Raw genomic sequence first — 19,393 nt, 5'->3', positions numbered from 1 at the left:
TGTGTAGGTCATTGCATTTTCAAGGACGTGCAGTGATGCTCTGAATACAAATAGTATAATATAAGATCAGATAATCTAAAGGGGAAAAAAGGAGTGAGGGGCACATAAAGGTTTCCATTACAATTCACAAACACAAAATGCTTAGATTTATAAAAAGTGGAGGAAAATTTGTCATGATGGCTTTAACAATAATAAATATTGTCAGTATCAACCAGAATTTCTGCTTTTCCCTTAATTAATATAAAAATTTGACTCATTAGTCCAGGTGACTGATGCAGATACAGTTTAAAAAGCATTTTTGGTAACATTTTTACTCATACTGGGCCTTTCAAAATACACAGACAAATTAAAATGAAAAATGAAAATCATAAGCTATCCATCTTTTAACAAGCAAGATGTTTTAAATGAGAATAAATAACAAACAATACCAGGACAACGCTAATAGAAAATTATCAACCTCAAACTTTATCAGTCTTTTATTCAATTTTAAACCTTCAAAATAAAAATCCAGTAGAAATGATCCACTGGATCATTGTCAGATGATATAGCTGCTCAGGTAAAATGGGAGCTTTACCATTACATAGAAATCACTAATTTGCAAGTATTACATATTCAGAAATCCTAGACAGAAACAATCTTAATCCTAATTATTTGACAAAATAAATTACAGAAGAGAAAATATATTACCATTGAAGCTTGCTGACTTTTTATATTCAAAAGGGCTTCCTGAAAATGTATTAAAGCTGTAAAAATACCTGGAATATTTAGTGAATCCAGGATTTTTATTGTCTGTTCCTGAAACAGGTGTTACAAGTCATTTAAATCACAGCAGTGCATCGCAGCACATCTATGCCAATCCTCTCATCTGCATGCTCTGCCACCACAGTACCCACTGTGCATCCTTACAAACTGAAACAGCAAGACTAGCAGTCATTTCTAAAAAAAAAAAAAAACATTTCTATTGAAGGTTTTTTTATATTGCAGTCAGGAAGTCACCTTATATTACCTAAAAACTTCTCCTGTGAATAGATTTAAAATGGCAGTGATTCATTGATGACAAAGATTTTAATTAATCTAAAAGCAAATAACTATGTGGAAGTATGGGTTTGAATAGTTCTGGCAACTCATGAACCAGTAAGGAACAAAACACTCAAAATATTATATTTTTATATAACAAAAAGCTCTTATTATGTAAAGGATTCTTATGAATGTCCTCACCTTGCCTTGCTCCAACAGAGCAAAAAACTTGTCCACTTCATTGTTGAAGGCTGTGATCCTGATTTCACCCTGTTGACCAGCAAGGCATATTGCATGGATAAAGCAAAAACACCACCATGTGTGACATGCACAATACAAACAAACGTTAGCACATCTCTACTCACACTCTCATCCACGACCTCAAAGGAGAAGAGCTTGCCCTCCCCTCTGGAGTTACTCCAGTTGCGGATATTGGATTTGTTTGTGACTCTGGCTCTGATAGTCCACCTAGAGGCAAACGGTACAAAAGCTGATCAGTTTGTAGGCAGCAGATGCTAATAGAGGGTGAGGTGTAGGCAGTTTTTGTTGAAGAACTTCCTCAAAATGGATCCATAAAGCCACATGATTATTTACTAACACCTAACCACTTTAACATTTTGTACCATTACCTTCCTTAAACAAAAAACAAAAGAATCGTAATAGAGAGACATTTGACCATTTCTGTTTGCACAATTTCTCAGACTGTCTTAGAAGTTTGCCTGGTTCAGCACACTTGACTAAAATGAATGATTCATTATAAAGCCCGACCAAACTTGATGTTATATTCAACAGTTAATTTAGTAATTTATTCAGCTGTATAAGGCCAAAAGCCTGTCTAAACATGAGAGACACTGGTTGTGTCTACAATCACTGCCCATGATGATCCAGAGTCTCAGGCTCTCTTTCTTCAAATGTTTCCTATAATATTCAGATGTGGTGAGATGACCATGGAAGGATGTTAATTTTGTGTCTGGTGAACAGATCACTGTCCGGCTTAATGACACCATGAGAGAGAAAGGGAGACTGCTATAAGAGTTCTTCATTTTAGTTTATGGCTCCAATGGTGATTATTACACCATTCATCTGTATGCGGAAATTTCCCAGATTATAAAAACCAGATTTGCAGGAATTGATTATATAATATGCAATACCCATAATCCACAAGTGAATTTCAGGCCCTGTAATCATTAAACAATTCAAAGAAATTGGGAATGAAAGCTTTTAAAGTTTCAAGAAAGGAAAATTAACTTTCTCCTCAAAGTTCAAACTTGGTACGTCTACAAACAACTGAATGCATTTATAAATATATGCATTTAAAAAAATATAGTTCTTATTCTTGTTTAAGCAAGTCTGGAAACTCTCCACTTTTCCAGCTTTCTGATCTCTGTGCTAAAACAGTGGAGGACATGCACAATGTAACTTATGCAAATAAACCCCCCATTATGAGGATGATCCAGAGAGAGCACGATATGGAGAGGACCGCCACACCCGGGTTTACGACAGCCAGAAGTCAAAGTAGATGGCCAAAAGAAGTATAACTGCAATATGTCCAACTCAGGCAAAAATGTTTAACTTTTTTTCCACTCAAGCCTTCCTGCATGAAGCACAACTGCTGACACCATCTGTTTCACTCACCATGGGTCCTTCTCAACATCAAAGCAAGAACAGTCATCAGTTTATTACAACACCTACAGGCACATTATCTTGTAGCTTGCAATTTCACACACATTTATGTTATCAGAGAACAAACATGGAGAGTTAAAAATTTACCTTTGCTCTAATCTGGACAACTGTTCTGAAACAGAAACAACTGCACTAAATGCCAAATACAAATGTTTAACAAAAAGATTTTAAAAAAGAAATGAAATTGAACACTCTGAGGAGAAAATATAAGAGTGAAGGAAAAGGGACACAGACAAGGTTGGCCAAATCCCCAAAGGGCCAAATAACAGAATCAAAACCTCAGCAGCAGCCCATAAAGACCCAGCAGTACCTGCCTTTAAAAAAACAGAATCCATTTCTGAGGCAAGATCAGTCATTTTATTTCATTTCCATGCAAATGGATTGAAATACATGCACACGCTCAAGTCCACACAGCCACTCACATTTGTATAAAAATAATAAAAAAGAAATGCTTACACATGCATGCACCGACACACGTTTTCAAAAATGCCCTACACTGTTTCAGAGAAATGGCAGCAAAAACGAACCAGCCACAAAATCAGAGAACATACTGTGGCTGATTGCTGAGCAATGATGAAAATGATCCAAGAGTGAAACAACAAATGAATACAGTTTGATATGAAAATAGGAGGAAGTACAGTATTTTTCAACTGTGTAATACAGAGTTTAAACAACAAACAAATACAGGTGCTGGTCATAAAATTAGAATATTGTGATAAAGTTCATTATTTTCCATAATGTCATGATAAAAATTAAATTGTCATATATTTTAGATTCATTGCACACCAACTGAAATATTTCAGGTCTTTTATTGTTTTAATTTTGATGATTTTGGCAAACAGCTCTTGAAAACCCAAAATCCCTGTCTCAAAAAATTAGAATATCATGAAAAGGTTCTCTGAACGAGCAATAAAAATAATCATCTGAATCAACAAAGTGACTCTAAACACCTGAAAAAGATTCCTGAGGCCTTTAAAAACTCCCAGCCTGGTTCATTACTCAAAACCGCAATCATGGGTCAGATTGCTGACCTGACTGTTGTCCAGAAGGCCATCACTGACATCCTCAAGCAAGAGGGTGAGAAACGGAAAGAAATTTCTGAACGAATCAGCTGTTTGCAGAGTGTTATATCAAGGCACCTCAGTGGGAAGTCAGTAGGAAGGAAAAAGTGTGGCAGAAAACGCTACACAACGAGAAGAGGTGACCGGACCCTGAGGAAGATTGTGGAGAAGGGCCGATTCCAGACCTTGGGGGAAGCAGCGGACTGAGTCTGGAGTAGAAACATCCAGAGCCACTGTGCACAGGCGTGTGCAGGAAATGGGCTACAGGTGCCGCATTCCCCAGGTCAAAGGTCAAGCCACTTTTGAACCAGAAACAGCGGCAGAAGCGCCTGACCTGGGCTACAGAGAAGCAGCACTTTGGACCACTGTTGTTCAGTGGTCCAAAGTACTTTTTTCGGATGAAAGCAAACTTTGCATGTCATTTGGAAATCAAAGTGCCAGACTCTGGAGGAAGACTGGGGAGAAGGAAATGCCAAAATGCCAGAAGTCCAGTGTCAAGTACCCACAGTCAGTGATGGTCTGGGTGCCATGTCAGCTGCTGGTGTTGGTCCACTGGGTTTTACCAAGGGCAGGATCAATGCAGCAGCTATCAGAAGATTTTGGAGCACTTCATGCTTCCATCTGCTGAAAAGTTTTATGGAGATGAAAATTTAATTTGGTCTGGAATCGGCCCTTCTCCACAATCTTCCTCAAGGTCCGGTCACCTCTTCTCGTTGTGCAGCGTTTTCTGCCACACTTTTTCCTTCCTACTGACTTCCCACTGAGGTGCCTTGATATAACACTCTGCAAACAGCCGATTCGTTCAGAAATTTCTTTCTGTTTCTCACCCTCTTGCTTGAGGATGTCAGTGATGGCCTTCTGGACAGCAGTCAGGTCAGCAATCTGACCCATGATTGCGGTTTTGAGTAATGAACCAGGCTGGGAGTTTTTAAAGGCCTCAGGAATCTTTTTCAGGTGTTTAGAGTTACTTTGTTGATTCAGATGATTATTTTTATTGCTCGTTCAGAGAACCTTTTCATAATATTCTAATTTTTTGAGACAGGGATTTTGGGTTTTCATGAGCTGTTTGCCAAAATCATCAAAATTAAAACAATAAAAGACCTGAAATATTTCAGTTGGTGTGCAATGAATCTAAAATATATGACAATTTAATTTTTATCATGACATTATGGAAAATAATGAACTTTATCACAATATTCTAATTTTATGACCAGCACCTGTATATGGAAAACGAGGTCAAAGCGGCAGGTAGACCTACTTGTTGTTGTACGGGTTGAGGGTAGCGATAGGCATCACTTTTGGGACAGAACCTGGTGAGCTGGTGGACGCCTTCATGGGTGACCCTTTCATGGGGGAGGTCATCATTGGTGAAGCCTTCATGGGTGACCCTTTCATGGGGGAGGTCATCATTGGTGAAGCCTTCATGGGTGACCCTTTCATGGGAGAGGTCATCATTGGTGAAGCCTTCATGGGTGACCCTTTCATGGGAGAGGTCATCATTGGTGAAGCCTTCATGGGTGACCCTTTCATGGGAGAGGTCATCATTGGTGAAGCCTTCATGGGTGACCCTTTCATGGGAAAGGTCTTCATTGGTGAAGTCTTCACAGGAGCTTTTCCAGTGAAACCTTTTCCCCGTCCTTAGGAGGTAAAAAAAAAAAAAAGAAAAAACAAACGGTCAGTGGAAAACGAAGCCAGACAAGCATTTGATTTGAAATGTGAATTTAATTAAAAGAAGCACAATTTATATTAGCTGTCTGAATTACGTAGGCCAAAACATATTCATCTGCTAAATTATTAAAACCTGGACTACATCCTCATAAACTAAACACTGACATTCCTTACACTTGCAGTCAGGTTGAAGATAAAATAATTTATATGCTTCTAGTTAAGAACAGGTAATTAAATAGCTGCATTTCAGCTCAATCTAAAATTGTAGAAACAGAAAAAAAAACATACAAAAGTATGTGCCAATCTCTGTTCAACTATAATGTAAATAAATCATAAAAGAGTTAAGATGAAATTGGTTTGAAGAACTGCTGAGCTCTTTCCTTCTGTTCCTTTGAACAGATGAAATGCCAGAAGACAGTTTGGTCCATCCCACAATCTCATATGGCGTCATCTCACCTCCTACAATAAAGCAGCATCAGCCCAATCAGAATGATTCAAACCAAACAGTTAGCTGTTGTCAGCATACTTTTGATGCAATGCTTTGGTTTTGTTGGCATTTGAGATCTACCATAACAGCATTTTGGTGAATGGACTGTTTGGGACAAAACAAAAGCAGACCCCACTCCTCTGGTGTAAAAACAAACCGAAAGGGTTTTTAATAGTGATACATTATGACCAATCAGACTCGACACACTCAGACAATCACTGACACCCTCTAATCAACCGGTTAGACATCAAAAAGCTGGCTGTTCATTGTGCAAATCTAAATATATAAGTAGAAAGTTGAGTGGAAGGAAAAACTAGGGAAAAAAATGTACTCCAGGAACTTGCAAGCAACTTGAGATCGTGTGGGAGGCTGCAGCAGTTTCCACAGGTGAGCCATATTGTCTCCTCTCCTGGTTTTGGTCCACTTTGTCAAGTCCAAAGTGACCACAGGTGTTTATGCTTCTCTTTGATAAACTTTATGGATAAGTTTATTTCATATTCCCAGCAATGCCTGGCAAATGCCCACATTGCAAACAGAGCCCTCAACCTTACCTAAACTCCACAGAGAGAAACGAAACCCAACAAAAGTGACTTAGGCTTCATTAGCCCCCCTATCGAGTTAAAGGTTTATCACTGTGGCATAGCAAGCTAAGTATGGAGTGCCTTTACTGAACAGTACCAACTACATATGTCAAGCAGACTTGAATTAAACATCTTATTTATTGGTCTAATAATTATTAATAAATTAAGAATTTATTCATCACATTTTCTGAAAACTGAATACAGTAATCATGAAGATTATGAGCTGCAGATGCTTGAAATTAATTACTACTTGTAATTATTGTTTCTCATGATTTTTCAGTTTAACCACATGATCCTTTACAAGCAACAGAAGCTGTCAGACATGTGAGAAAAAGACATTTGAAGACAAAGAGAATATAGTTAGTGATGAATATTCAATAACTTTTCTTTTCCTGACCTGGTCCAGACCTCTTTTTAAAATTTAAATAAAATGTGCTGAGCCATTTGAAAGTCGGCCTATTTCAAGCGAAAGCTACGGATGAATATTTAAATGGAGGCACAGATGTGTTTGTAACTACCGTTTCGTGACCTTTGACTTTACAGTTGCTGCCAGTAAAAGTCATTGTTGAATATTGATATCGTGGCTCAGGATTTGACAAAACATAAAGGCATTTCAAATAAATTAGCATTCATGAACTTTAAAGTACACCAAATGAGAAATGTATTTAGCAGGGAAGCTGTGGAGACTTTAAAACCTGGTGGTATGATATGTTCACAATGATCGAAAAGGTTAAAACAGACTAATTTCATCTGTGAAATTTATTTGTTAAAATAAAGATTCAAAATAAACTGATTTTTATTATATGTACATATAGTACATACCCAATACCCCTCTTTAAACATGGCATGTATAAACACAACATAATGCTGCTGATGCTGATGAATAGACAGAAGTGTGGAGTTAAGATGACATATCCCCCCCTTTAAAGAAAAAAATACATCTTTTGTTAGAATAATTTCTATTTTGCTATTCATCAATAGCTGGTCACAGCAGCTTTCAGTTAATTTCCTAATTCATAATTTCCTCACTCTGGGGAAGCTGAGATGTGCATTTCATCTGACTGCACTCTTTGCCTTAGACTGCAAGCTTAATTATTTACTTACACATGACAAACACCTAATTACTGCAATGTTTTAAAGAGGAAACTTCTGACATTTCTCTTAGACATTCTGGCTTAGAGGAACTTGGGTACCAGAGAAAGAAGTAAGTGAAAGAGGCAAGAAGTCAAGTTCACTACATGTGACTCAGAGCCTTGCTTCATTCAGAGCTTCCGGTCAAATTGCAATAGCTGATGTCTTTAGATTTCCTAAAGCTCATTGAAATACTCTAATTGTGATATTAAATAATGTTTAATGTGAAAATTTAATTTAGAAAATATGGGAAAAATAACAAAGCTTAGGTCACATCCACAAAGAGAAAATGCTGTCTTCACATGAAGCTTGTTATTCTGGTTATAAAGAACAGTGCAGACAATGTTGTCAGCACAACAGGTAAACATAGCAGCAGGTTCTCTCAAACCGTTGGGACCTCTGAGGTAACACTGATCAAAGGATGCACCATAACAAGGAAAGGCTAACCCTCATCTTTGCTGAGTCAAATTAGACATGTCTGTCCCTCTTCCCCTCCCGTCTGTGCTTTGCTACAGGGGAATCCAGTCCTTAACACAACATACAGGAAGCCATGAACTGAAGAAGCCATCAGCCCACACATGCTCCCTCAGTCACAACACACACATGTGGACAACCGCCTACACAAACACACAATGTATGAGGAACTCATTATACCCACCCACCCTCCTACATCTTCTATTGAGGAGGACGGCTGGGTATGTTCCTGCCTCACAACTAAAGCAATGTTAATGCTGAGAGCAGCAGGAGCTGAAAAACTACTGGCTGAAGCACATGCTAAGCTAATAAGAGAGGATCAGATCCTAAATGGGACACATTGGGTATAATTCAGAGCACCATTCATGGTAGAAAGAAATTAGCCATCATTCAGGCGTGTTGCATTGTTAAAACCAACTGACCAGGTTATGTAAATATAAATTAATACCAATATCTATTTAGAAAAGAAAAAATGCATATCAGCACGGGGGTTTGTGATCCTGCTTCTACAAGAATTTGAAAAATATCTATGATAAAAGAAGTGATATTGGCTTTGTAAGAAATTAAATAACATGCCTTTATGTTTTGCTCAGTAGTGCTACTTTTTGGATAAGAATCTTTCTGTAAAGGTTTTGTGGTTTTATAATCAGAACGCAGCCAATATGGAGAAAATCCAATAAGTTAAAAACATACACCAGCTCCAAAAAACGCAAAGGGTGAATGGCTCCCTCTGTTGGCAAAATTAGGGTATGTAAATATTAAAGGTTTTGTGAATATAAAGGGTTGCAATTATTTCATTTAATTATGTTTTATGTAAGGGAATAATTAAGTCTTATACATAGCCCTAATTTTATTTCCCTACCTGAGTTTCCTTTTATGTGTATAAATCCTGTCACCTATTTCCTGTTAAAGTAACATTGGCTTCCTCAAGAGCTCAGCAGAGCTACAAGCTGGTCACTTCCATTCCAGGCTGCATTAATGCAGCAATTCCTGCTGTAGGAGTGCTGACCAAGTATTAAGTACAAGGACATGTTTCAATATTGATTAGCGCATTGGTTGTATTTCATACACTAAATTTCTGTCAAAGTTAATTTTGGGTTTTTATTAGCTGTAAGCTATAATGAAGCTCCAAGCCAATCTACGACACCAAGTCGAAACATACAGGCCCTTCACGCTTCCTCACCTTTGCTGTTGTTGGATGGTCCAGGTACCTCAGCGGCTGCAGTGGACGATGGTTCCGAGGTGGTTGATGACACCTTATTTGGAGATGACAACTTGCCTGGAGGTGAATCAAATACCATCTGTCATCTATCAACACTCACAGCAGTAATGCCCTACATTACTGCTGTTATATTTAGCCACAAACCATTAAAAGAACTATACCATCTGTTGAATATGAGGTGGGATTTCCAATCTTTCCTCCAGCTTCTTCTGCTGACTTCAAGACATCCATGTCCACGACGACGACCACGTGCCTAAACAAGGAAAAAACATATTTAAACATATTTAGATTCAAATTAATCATTTTAATACTATGCTGGCTTGTTAAGAGCAATGTTAAAATTATTCTCATCAGAAAACAAATAACTTAATTCCATAGAAAACAAATATATTTTTAAACTTTAGAATATTGTAGTATAAAAAAAGAAATCGATTTAAAACTACAAATAGAGGAAACGCATACCGGCCATCTGACAAAGTGTTATTGGTCATCCTTTTTAACAAACACACACAATGTGGTACAAGGAGGTTCTCTTCTGCCAGATGGTTCAACTGGGTGGCCATCAGGAAGGCTGGACACAGAAACATATGTAAACAAATAAAGGCTGATCAATTCCAGAAAATGAATTATTTAGTCTGGATAATGAGCAGGGCTATAAATACCAGTTTGAAAAGACTACATAACCCGAACATGAACTTCTATATAGCTTGAACGGCCAATATAAAACCACTGAGGATGCAAACATTTTTCACATATAGACGATTATATACTTGTACACATAAATAATGAAATACGGTTATTCACTTTGGTTCACTGGACATGCATTTTTTTTACAATAAGAAAGAAAAAATAGGGTTTTTTTTATTTATTAAAGATAACATTAAAACTAGAACATTTTGAGAATGTTTAAGATACTTACAAGACAAGTAGTGCTGACCATCACTCATCATGAGGCGGTACCTGGGCACACCTGTGGTATTAATCTGACGAATGTTCTAAAAAACACACAGAAATAAAGTTAGCAAGATGAAACAAAGAATTTAAAATTTACATTTTCTCATGAATCGTACAAGACATTAAACAAATTATTTGAACGTTGGCACAGTGTGTATAAAGAGACTAATATTGTAAGAGAATATGATTTAGTTCTGACAAGTCTTTTTTTATTTAGCTGATTCTGCCTTTTAGTTGTTTTCCAGTGAGAACATAAAAACAGAGGCCAGGTGTGAAGCCAGATAGATACCCAGCAAATTTAGATAGTTGGCAAAAAAGCGAAGTCTACAAATCAAAGATTAAAGAAAACTTGAAAATTGTATTGGCCAAGAAGAACCTAATAGGTGCATATTCAACAGATACCAATTTATGAAAATTCTGTTGGTTGTTTTTTATTTTGTGTCACACTAAAACTTATGAAATTCATCAAACCACAAGTACAAGATTTTTCTCCAGTCGTATATAAACATAAACACAATAAAATACACAATAAACAGTGAAGGAAAACGTGTTGGATTGTGCACACTCTTTTACTCACCAGTAACTGCAGCACCGGATTCTCTACATGGGATCCTTTGACCAGGGCCTGGAAAAACACACCTGTTAGTAAGCCTGATTTCTTTAGCACTTTATGATGCTAATGCTACAAATTTAGCATATGGACATCAAATAGTTCTCATCGCTCCCGAAGTTGTATATAAACACCACATGACGGGATAGAGCAGACGCGGTACCTCTGGGATCAATTTTTTATTCATAGGAAGATTTAAACATAATGTGTCCCAGGTATTTATAAAATTGAGCACACATTTATTGTCTCAATTGTATTAATTAGGAGCATTACATGTAAAGTCGCGATGTATCTATAAATATCCTAAGCAAACGTTAGCAAATTCGTGGAGGGAGCGCTCCGTTATTAAAAGTAACCTTAAGACATTTATTCTAAAGGTAAAAAATAAACATTCTGTTATAATACATTTGAAGCTTACTTCAACTGCCCCCTGTGTTAGTTTCGCAGTCATGTCTTCTTTACAAAGTTGTTTCAAAAGCTCGCAGACATTAGCTCCTATGGTGCGCAGTCTCAGGCAAGTGATTCCACTTCTCGCGAGATCAGCTAAGGAAACGAGAAAGGTAACATCAAAATAGACATAACCGCATATGGCACATCTAAGCCTTCAAAATAAAAGAGAGCGTCGTTCACGATTGGTTCTGAGGACCTTTTTGTTTATGGTTTATTTGTTAATTTACTAATTTTATAATAATAATAATAATAATAATAATAATAATAATAATAATAATAATAATAATAATAATAATATGCTTGGTAGTTTGTTTAAACATTTAATAGATAATTTTTTTTCAGGGTGTATTATGGTGGCACCGTCAAAAAGGTATATATTTTTAATAAACCAATTTAACCAATTATACTAAAATTACCCAAATTAGATTTTTTTAGATTAAACCAAGACAGTAGGTGGAATTTTATTTTGAAAGTTCTTACCAGGAACAGCCAGTGATGATATTAGCTTGATAAGGATGTTTTAATGGCAGCATGCTGGATGTCCCAAAACAAACCTAAATACAGGTTTTCCTTCCACGTATGATGATTAAACTTTGATACAGTGCCTTGAAGTCTCACTGTAGTTCATGATGGATCTTCCGTGCGTGCAGTGGCAAGATCACGTTGCACACAAATGGAGTGGACTGGATCCTGAGCTAAAGGAAACATTTCTCTCTCTGCATGAAATAGATGATGTGTTTAAATGCGCTTTAAGCCTGGCAAAGTATGTTTCTCTCTTAACAGAAACTATTTGTAGTTTATAAACAAGTTTGACTCGTTGTTACATGTTTCAGTTTTGCTATCTGAGACCGTTTGGGCTAAAGACGTTCAGGTTGAATTGTTTACGATAATTCATTAACCCATAATTTCTTGCCAGTAGATGGTTTTGAGAAAACCCTGAGCCGCATGAGTGAAAAAAAAGAAAGAAAGAAAAAAAAAAAGCATCTTTGTGTCTCTTTGTGTTTTCCAGCCAACAGGATCTGGATGCAATTCAATCGATCTCTGCAGGACTCTCGGTGAAGAAAGATGCAGAAGAAGCAGCCAAATGCAGAGAAAAGGGTAACTCCTGCTTTAAGACAAGAGACTACAAGACTGCAGCTCTGCACTATTCACAGGTGAATTAAAATGTTCTACAAAGGTCTATATGCTTCACATACTATAGCTGTAAATGAAGTTCAGAGAGTTAAAGTATTCAATAGGTGAACCTGTAGCTGTGTGATGGTAAATATCTTGAAATGCTGGTCGACTGTCAAAACATTTACGTATATAGGTCTTAAGGCACTTATAAAAAAAAGGGTGGGGAACTGTATATTCTTGTCAACCACTAACTGAAATCAAAGAAAACTTCTTGCTATTACAGGGAATATGTTTTGCTCCCCAAAGTTCAGAGCAGCTTTCTCTGTGCTATGCCAATCGCTCTGCTGCTCTCTACCATCTGCAACAGTATCAGGTAGGGCTGATCATTCTCTGCTTTTCACGAGTTTTTTTTTTTTAAATATATTTTAAAACTAGCTCTCGTAGATTCATATTGATTTGAGCACATCATGGAGGCTTGATGAAAAAAATTAGAATAATGAAATGCCACACCAAATGTTTATATAAATTAGACTCCTAAATAAAGACAAACCAATTATGCATAAAATAAAATCAGGCATTAAGCAATTAAAAGTCTTTTAAACTTTGAACTCGAAGAGAAAAACAATCTCAAAAGACTGAAGCAAAATCATGTAACTGAGAGATTTATCTATGCAAATGACAGGGCTAAACCAACTGTTTGCAGTTTTTATCCATAGTAAACTTCTTCCTAATTGTTTTTAACCACTTGATATAGTTATATTTCAAATATTCCTCTGAACAATGAACTAATACTTTTATTTATCTGCTTAGTAGACCAAGTACACCAACAAATCTGCATCTTTTAGCATGAGTTAGTGGAAGTTTCCATTTAAGACTGTAGTTAAAATTCAGGTTATCCTCCATTCACGTTACAATGATGCAATGTGATTATCTGATTCCATGATTATGTCTCTGTTCTGTTGAATGGCAGTTACATTTCTAATTCAATTAGAACCATTTATTGATCATCTTATTCATTTTGAAGTCTCGCTGAAACCCACATCTTGATTTATCATAATTAATATTGAAGTGTTATTTTGTCAGTGATTCTTGAGAATAGGGACAAAACAGGTCCTATGGATAAAGCATGAAATTTGAATAAAATATACACAAAATATATTTTTTTCAAATATCTAACTAAACTAACCTGGGTCATGTGAGCACAACAATGTATATTTTTCTTTTTTTTGCTGAATATTTTTTTATTTTAAACATTGTAGTCGGTGGATGATGCCTGTAAAAGCCCTTGTCCAGGAGCAGAACTCAACACATTCTTATAGTTTAAAACAATTAAAGAAATACTAAAATTATATATTATGACAATTAAGTATAAGTAGTCATATAAATAATTATAAAAGTATCGATAAATTGAATTAAAAATAATTTTTAGATATTTTCCAACTCCGTTGAAATTTGTCCTTAGTTTTTGTCAACACCGTCAGAAATGAAAAGAATGTAAAAAAATCAGGCATTATTGGGGGGCACCAGAACTTCTGAGGACCCCATGACGTTGTCTTTTCTCTTCCTTTGCTAGGAGGGCTAGTTAGCTCCGGTTAGCTTAAGTTATTCTTTAGTTTTTTCTTCTGTTTTATTCCTAAGTTGCTTGTCACAACCATGATGTGTCAACTCCATAACTGACAATTTACAAAACTTTGATGAAATTTTGCGAAATAAAAGCTTAATTTTGGTAAAATGTAAAGATTTCATGGACCTGACGAGCTACAATATGGCCTCCTTCAGAATAACATCATATAAATTGAGGTAGTTTGGCATTTCGTCAACTCCGTCAGATGTCAACTCCGTCAGAGTTTTTCTGACTCTTTCAGTGAAATTGTTGTCAAATCTCACTTAATTGTGCAACTAATTCATTTTAATGTATTTTACATGAATTGCATTACTTCACATGTACCAAGTTTTTCATTTTACTCACTAGTTTGTCACCACCTTCAGTTCTGTGTCAACTCCGTCATGCACTGTCAACTCCATCAGATGGACTTTTTCTTGTTTTTTGTTTTAAATAATATTTATTTTATTTCTTGAGAAGCATTTGTCTGTAAATTGAGTAAAAATATCACTAATGGGGTATTTTAAAAATCATTTTAGATTTATTTTTGTCAGATGGTGATGACAAAGTTTTGGGTCAGGTCGATTAAAAATGTAATTTTTTTTAAAAAAATTCGCAACTGGGAGCCTGTACCTTAGCATCTTCATATTTTATAAACATTATTTGTCATATTTGCATACATAAGGTTGAGAAATAATAAAAAAAAAAAATGGGAAAATTAAAACCCATTTTGTCCCTATTCTCAAGAATCACTGTTGTATATCAATATTATCTTAGTTTTACACTTCACTCTTTGTAAAGCACTTTTTTCAATGTAAAATTGCTTTTTAAATGTTGATCGATGTGTTAATTAGCAACATTTAATTAGGTGTTAATTGAATGCTAATGGCTCATTCACAGGCTGTTCTTTCAGACCGCTTTACTTTATCATTCATTTTGAAGTTTGGGTATCTTGGTTATGATTGTAAAAAAAATTTTCTTAAATTTAGTCATTTCATTAGTTTTCTGTAAAGTTTATTCATCATCTTCTGTTTTCTTTAGGAATGTCTCTATGACATCGACAGAGCCTTGAACACTGGCTATCCAGCTCATCTCTCACACAAACTGCAGGACCGTCGCAGTCTCTGCTTGAACCACCTCCCTGTGTCTGTAAAAACAAAAAACGATCAACTCCATCATGTTTCAAACGATGATAAATGCAGCAAAAGTCTTACAATATCATCCAGTGAAGCTTTCAGATTCGGCATTTGTCCCCAAGTGTCTGTTGGATGCAGCAAAGAAAAAGGCTGCCACCTGGTGGCTCTGCAGAGGATCACAGCTGGAGAGGTGATTTTGAGCGACAGGCCGTTCAGCTGGGTCCTCATTCCAGGAGTTGAGAAGGTTAAAGGAAACAGTGGACAGGGGCTGGACATACAGAGGGAAATTATGTTTGGAGCAGAGCACAAGCGATGTCACTGGTGTTTGGCTGAAACTCTATGTGCCGTGCCATGCAAGGGTTGCAGCTTCAGCCGATATTGCTCAGCTTCTTGTCAGCAGGAAGCCTGGGAAGAGCATCACCACTGGGAGTGTCCACTAGGAGCAGAGCTTGCTGCGATGGGTGTAATGGCGCAGCTTGCTCTCAGGGTAACGCTAAAGGCCGGGATTGAAAACATCCACAGAGCAAGGCAGACAATCCGGGATGAGCAGAAAAAGTCTGACCAGTATAATCCATACATGACCGTGTTTCACCTGCTGCAGCATACGGAGCATCAGAGCATTAGTTTGCGTCTCCTGTGTGCATTTACTGTGGCAACACTATACCTGAAGCTCAGCAAGGCAGGTCCTCTTCCTACATCTTGGAAGCTGAGTGATGCTTCATCAATAACCAGCCAATCTTCAGACGGACCAAAGAAGAAAGGAGGAGACTCAGAGTGGAGCTCAGAGCTGTGGGTTGTGGGAAGTGCAGTTCTGAGGCACATGCTGCAGCTGAGGTGTAATGCTCAGGCAGTCATCACACTGCAAGACACAGGTAAGTTTCCTACACGTTAAATGTCGCGATAAACAACTACAGCTTGGGATTTTCCAGGCTAAAGCAAATACAGGTGTTTTTACCCTTTCAGTCTCACACATTTAAACACTTTTTATTGGTATTTTATTTAATAGTATAATAGCAAAGTATAGTGAATGATTGTGAACATGACTATATGTAGATTTTTTTAACCTATGTTATGAGTTAGTGCCTTGTAGAGCCATGTTTCACGCCAATTACAAATATCTGACAATTCTTTTTAATTTATAAACCAAATGGCATTTCCTTTTACTTCACAAGTTGTGGTTGGAAAAATATAGCTAAATAGAAAGTACAAGGTTATTAATAATTTAGCAAGGCACTAAAGTGCATTACTCTAGAATCTGTTTAAAAACACAACCTTTAGTTTGTCGTCTTTTCTCTCTTACAGGATCTGAAAACTCTCGAGTGCAGTCTGTGGAGGAAATTCGAGTTGCCACGGCAATGTTTCCAACTCTCAGCCTTCTCAATCACTCCTGCCGTCCCAACACCAGTCTGGTTTTCAGCACCGGAACCGCTGATGGTCCCGTTGGCTCACAGGACTCCGAGGGTTTCAATCAGCGTCTCCTTGGGGAAGAACGACAGGGCCGGGGAGTCACTGTGACGGTCAGAGCAACCAGAGATATCAATGCTGGAGAGGAGATCCTGCACTGCTATGGTGAGCTGTGTGACAGCCAATCACTTTTTTTAGGGATTAAAGTAAATTCCCCACTTACTTGAGAAGTTCTTAAACAATTTTAGTATTTACTTGTAAAAGCAAACAATCCACTTAACAAAACATGTTTTTCCCCATAAAAATCACAAAATGTCGCTGGCTTAAAATACACTTTTAAATGTCTGATGCATGTCTTTAGGGCCCAACAGCAACAGGATGGGGACTGAAGAACGGCGGTGTCTCCTGCAGGAACAGTACTACTTCCTGTGTGAGTGTGAGGCCTGCAGCGACCAGGAGGAGGAGATGAAGGAGAGCAGCAGGAACGAGTCAGGACTCCTGTGTACAAAGTGCAAAGGAGCTCTTAAAGTATATTTATTTACTCGATGACTATTTATTACTCACTTCTATGAAACATTTGTACTGAATATCTGAAATATTGTCTATGTGTATATTTCTTTCTTTAGAAAAACAAAGGAAGTGGTTTTTCATGCTCTCTTTTACCATGTGGTCATCAAATATCCTCATCTGATGTGAACCACAAGCTGCAGGAGTTCAGGGTTGCCTTGGAGAAAGCTGTGGCACTCATGGAAAAAGAAAATCCAGGTTCCTATTTAAGATTCCAGACAAAACTCTTAAGACTTAAACATACAGGTACATAGTTACCAATAGTCCTTCTTCCACTCTTCTGTCACCTAGTGGAAGCCCTGCACCTCCTGAAAAAGATCAGCAGTCAGTCTGGACTTCTACTCAGAGATACTCATCCGCTGCAGGGGGAGCTGGCTGATGCCACTGCCAGAGCTTATGCTTCTTTGGGTGAGAGTTATAAAATACCATCTATTTAAGATAATTTGCCATTACTAAATGAAGGTGTACTTTTATGACTTATTTATCTGTAACTATGTTTTCTGGATACATTTTACTAAAGTCATTTTTTTTTTCATTTTCTGAATATCATCAACAAATTATGCAAAAAGATTAACACAGCAAAAGGAGGGATGCAATGAAGAAAAATTAAATAAATTACAAAAGATAGGCATGTGTTTTTTTGTAGATTTTAGAAAGATCTTTTATAATCAAGCAATATTCAAAACCAGATTCTGGAACAGAAGTTTAATTGCAGAGCAACAACTTTGAGAAAAGAAAAATGAAAAAGGTTTCCATTCGTTTGCTGTTGTGAGCATCACTTTTTACAGATAAGGGATGTGAACTACTGTTTCCACAGGAAAACCCACTGGCTTTAAATTTTTATAAGAACATTAACAGTAACAAATCCTGCTTTTCATATATTATTAACTTCAGTTAAAGTCCAAACTCAATGACTTTACTGTTTAACTTTATCTGAGCTTCATAAGCAACAAAACTTTCGATCCTGATCAGCACATTCATGACTTAAGAAGTTGCATATTCTTATTTGTATTTTTATTTATTTTATTTTATTTTATTCTTTTTACTGCTTCTGCAGGTGACTGGAAAAATGCAGCAACCCATCTAGAACAAAGTGCTGCAGCTATCAGCTCCCAGTATGGAAAAGACAGTCTGGAACTGGGACAGCAGCTCTTCAAGTTAGTTCAGGTCCACTTCAATGGGTCAGTCAAGGAAATACTTTGTCCTCGTATTTTCAGCTGAGTAATTCTGCACCAGTTTAACCTTTTTATTATTTCGCTTAATTGAAAACCCAGGTTTGTGTGTGTGTGTTTTTTTTCTCTCCCAGTGGTGCCAGAGGCCCGGCCCTCTCCGTCATTCCCAAGGTCAGGAGAATACTCTCCCTCCACTGTGGTCCTCACTGTCCTGAGCTACAGGAACTGAACGCCTTGGAGGAATGTCTTCAACGGTCCACATTCTAAGCTTAAACCCGACTGATCACACTTAATATCGAAATATAGTTTTGTATTTTGTGAAGCGGAATAAAATATTTTCTGACTGTGGGCATTGTGGCTCAGGAAAGAGTTAACTGTCTGTAAGCACCTGTAGGGGTGTGTGTGTGTGTGTGTGTGTGTGTGTGTGTCTGTGTGTGTCAGAATGGATCCATCAGTAATTCCAATTTCATGCTTCAGTGATGGTCTTGCACTGTATAAGACAACCTTTCCAGGTTACATGTGCTCTGATTCAAACAGAAGTAAACATTTGTTTTTTATAGCTGTGGACTTTTCAACTTGTGGGTGTGTGTGTGTGTGAGTGGGGCTTTTGTTTAGACACCCATGAGTAATGATTAAAAACCAAGCAAATTTCTCTCTAAATTTAACCTGCAATGCTGTAATATGTCGCCCTCTGACCTTTAGATGGCAGTAGTTGCACACTGACTAATTCAATTTCATGCTTGAATAGCTTGAAAGCAGGATGGTGCTTTGACTCTTGAACCTGCAGTGCATCTCCCCCAGGACCTTCACCCTAAAAGTCCCTCGTAACTCAGTTCTGTTATGGCTTTATTCATGAATAATGAGAGATACGATCAGAGTAAGCATTCTCCTAGAGATTCTGTAGTTTCAATAGAGAATAAACAACTTATGTTGATAAATGCAGTAAGACAGAGCACACAGCTGGATGTCCTCAGGCATCCACTGCTTTCTGGAAGGTAGCCAACAGAACAGATTTGGATTTATGTGTGGAAGTCAAGGTCAAAGTAAAAAAAATAAT

General features: G+C 37.2%; 2 protein-coding genes across 2 annotated transcripts in view; one reads left to right on the top strand and one right to left on the bottom strand.

Annotated features, from left to right (window-relative positions):
• The window catches only part of LOC106906886 (replication protein A 70 kDa DNA-binding subunit-like), a 43,392-nt gene extending 31,951 nt beyond the window's left edge, over nt 1–11,441 (bottom strand). Inside the window, exons 1-9 of the mRNA XM_088012719.1 lie at nt 11,307–11,441; nt 10,856–10,903; nt 10,244–10,319; nt 9,787–9,895; nt 9,486–9,577; nt 9,286–9,381; nt 5,020–5,398; nt 1,383–1,485; nt 1,219–1,287 (exon numbers count right to left, since the gene is read on the bottom strand). Of these exons, the coding sequence (XP_087868845.1) occupies nt 1,219–1,287; nt 1,383–1,485; nt 5,020–5,398; nt 9,286–9,381; nt 9,486–9,577; nt 9,787–9,895; nt 10,244–10,319; nt 10,856–10,903; nt 11,307–11,339 (1,005 nt within the window). The 5' untranslated portion in view covers nt 11,340–11,441. The remainder of the gene's footprint in view (nt 1–1,218; nt 1,288–1,382; nt 1,486–5,019; nt 5,399–9,285; nt 9,382–9,485; nt 9,578–9,786; nt 9,896–10,243; nt 10,320–10,855; nt 10,904–11,306) is intronic.
• A 337-nt stretch (nt 11,442–11,778) lies between these two features.
• On the top strand, nt 11,779–18,703 carry smyd4 (SET and MYND domain containing 4). Its single transcript, XM_014972350.2, has 10 exons — nt 11,779–12,101; nt 12,348–12,492; nt 12,738–12,827; nt 15,099–16,065; nt 16,496–16,762; nt 16,959–17,125; nt 17,224–17,362; nt 17,456–17,572; nt 18,222–18,345; nt 18,471–18,703. The coding sequence occupies exons 1-10, from the start codon at nt 11,965–11,967 to the stop codon at nt 18,601–18,603; spliced, it is 2,286 nt and encodes a 761-aa protein (XP_014827836.2). The 5' UTR covers nt 11,779–11,964; the 3' UTR covers nt 18,604–18,703.
• The last annotated feature ends 690 nt before the right edge of the window (nt 18,704–19,393 follow it).

This window comes from Poecilia mexicana, unplaced genomic scaffold (assembly GCF_051168715.1).
Source record: "Poecilia mexicana isolate PSO_F unplaced genomic scaffold, ASM5116871v1 scaffold_14, whole genome shotgun sequence".
Classification (NCBI taxonomy): Eukaryota; Metazoa; Chordata; class Actinopteri; order Cyprinodontiformes; family Poeciliidae; genus Poecilia; species Poecilia mexicana.
The sequence above is the reverse complement of the archived record's forward strand: the minus strand, read 5'-3'. Positions and strand labels throughout refer to the sequence as shown.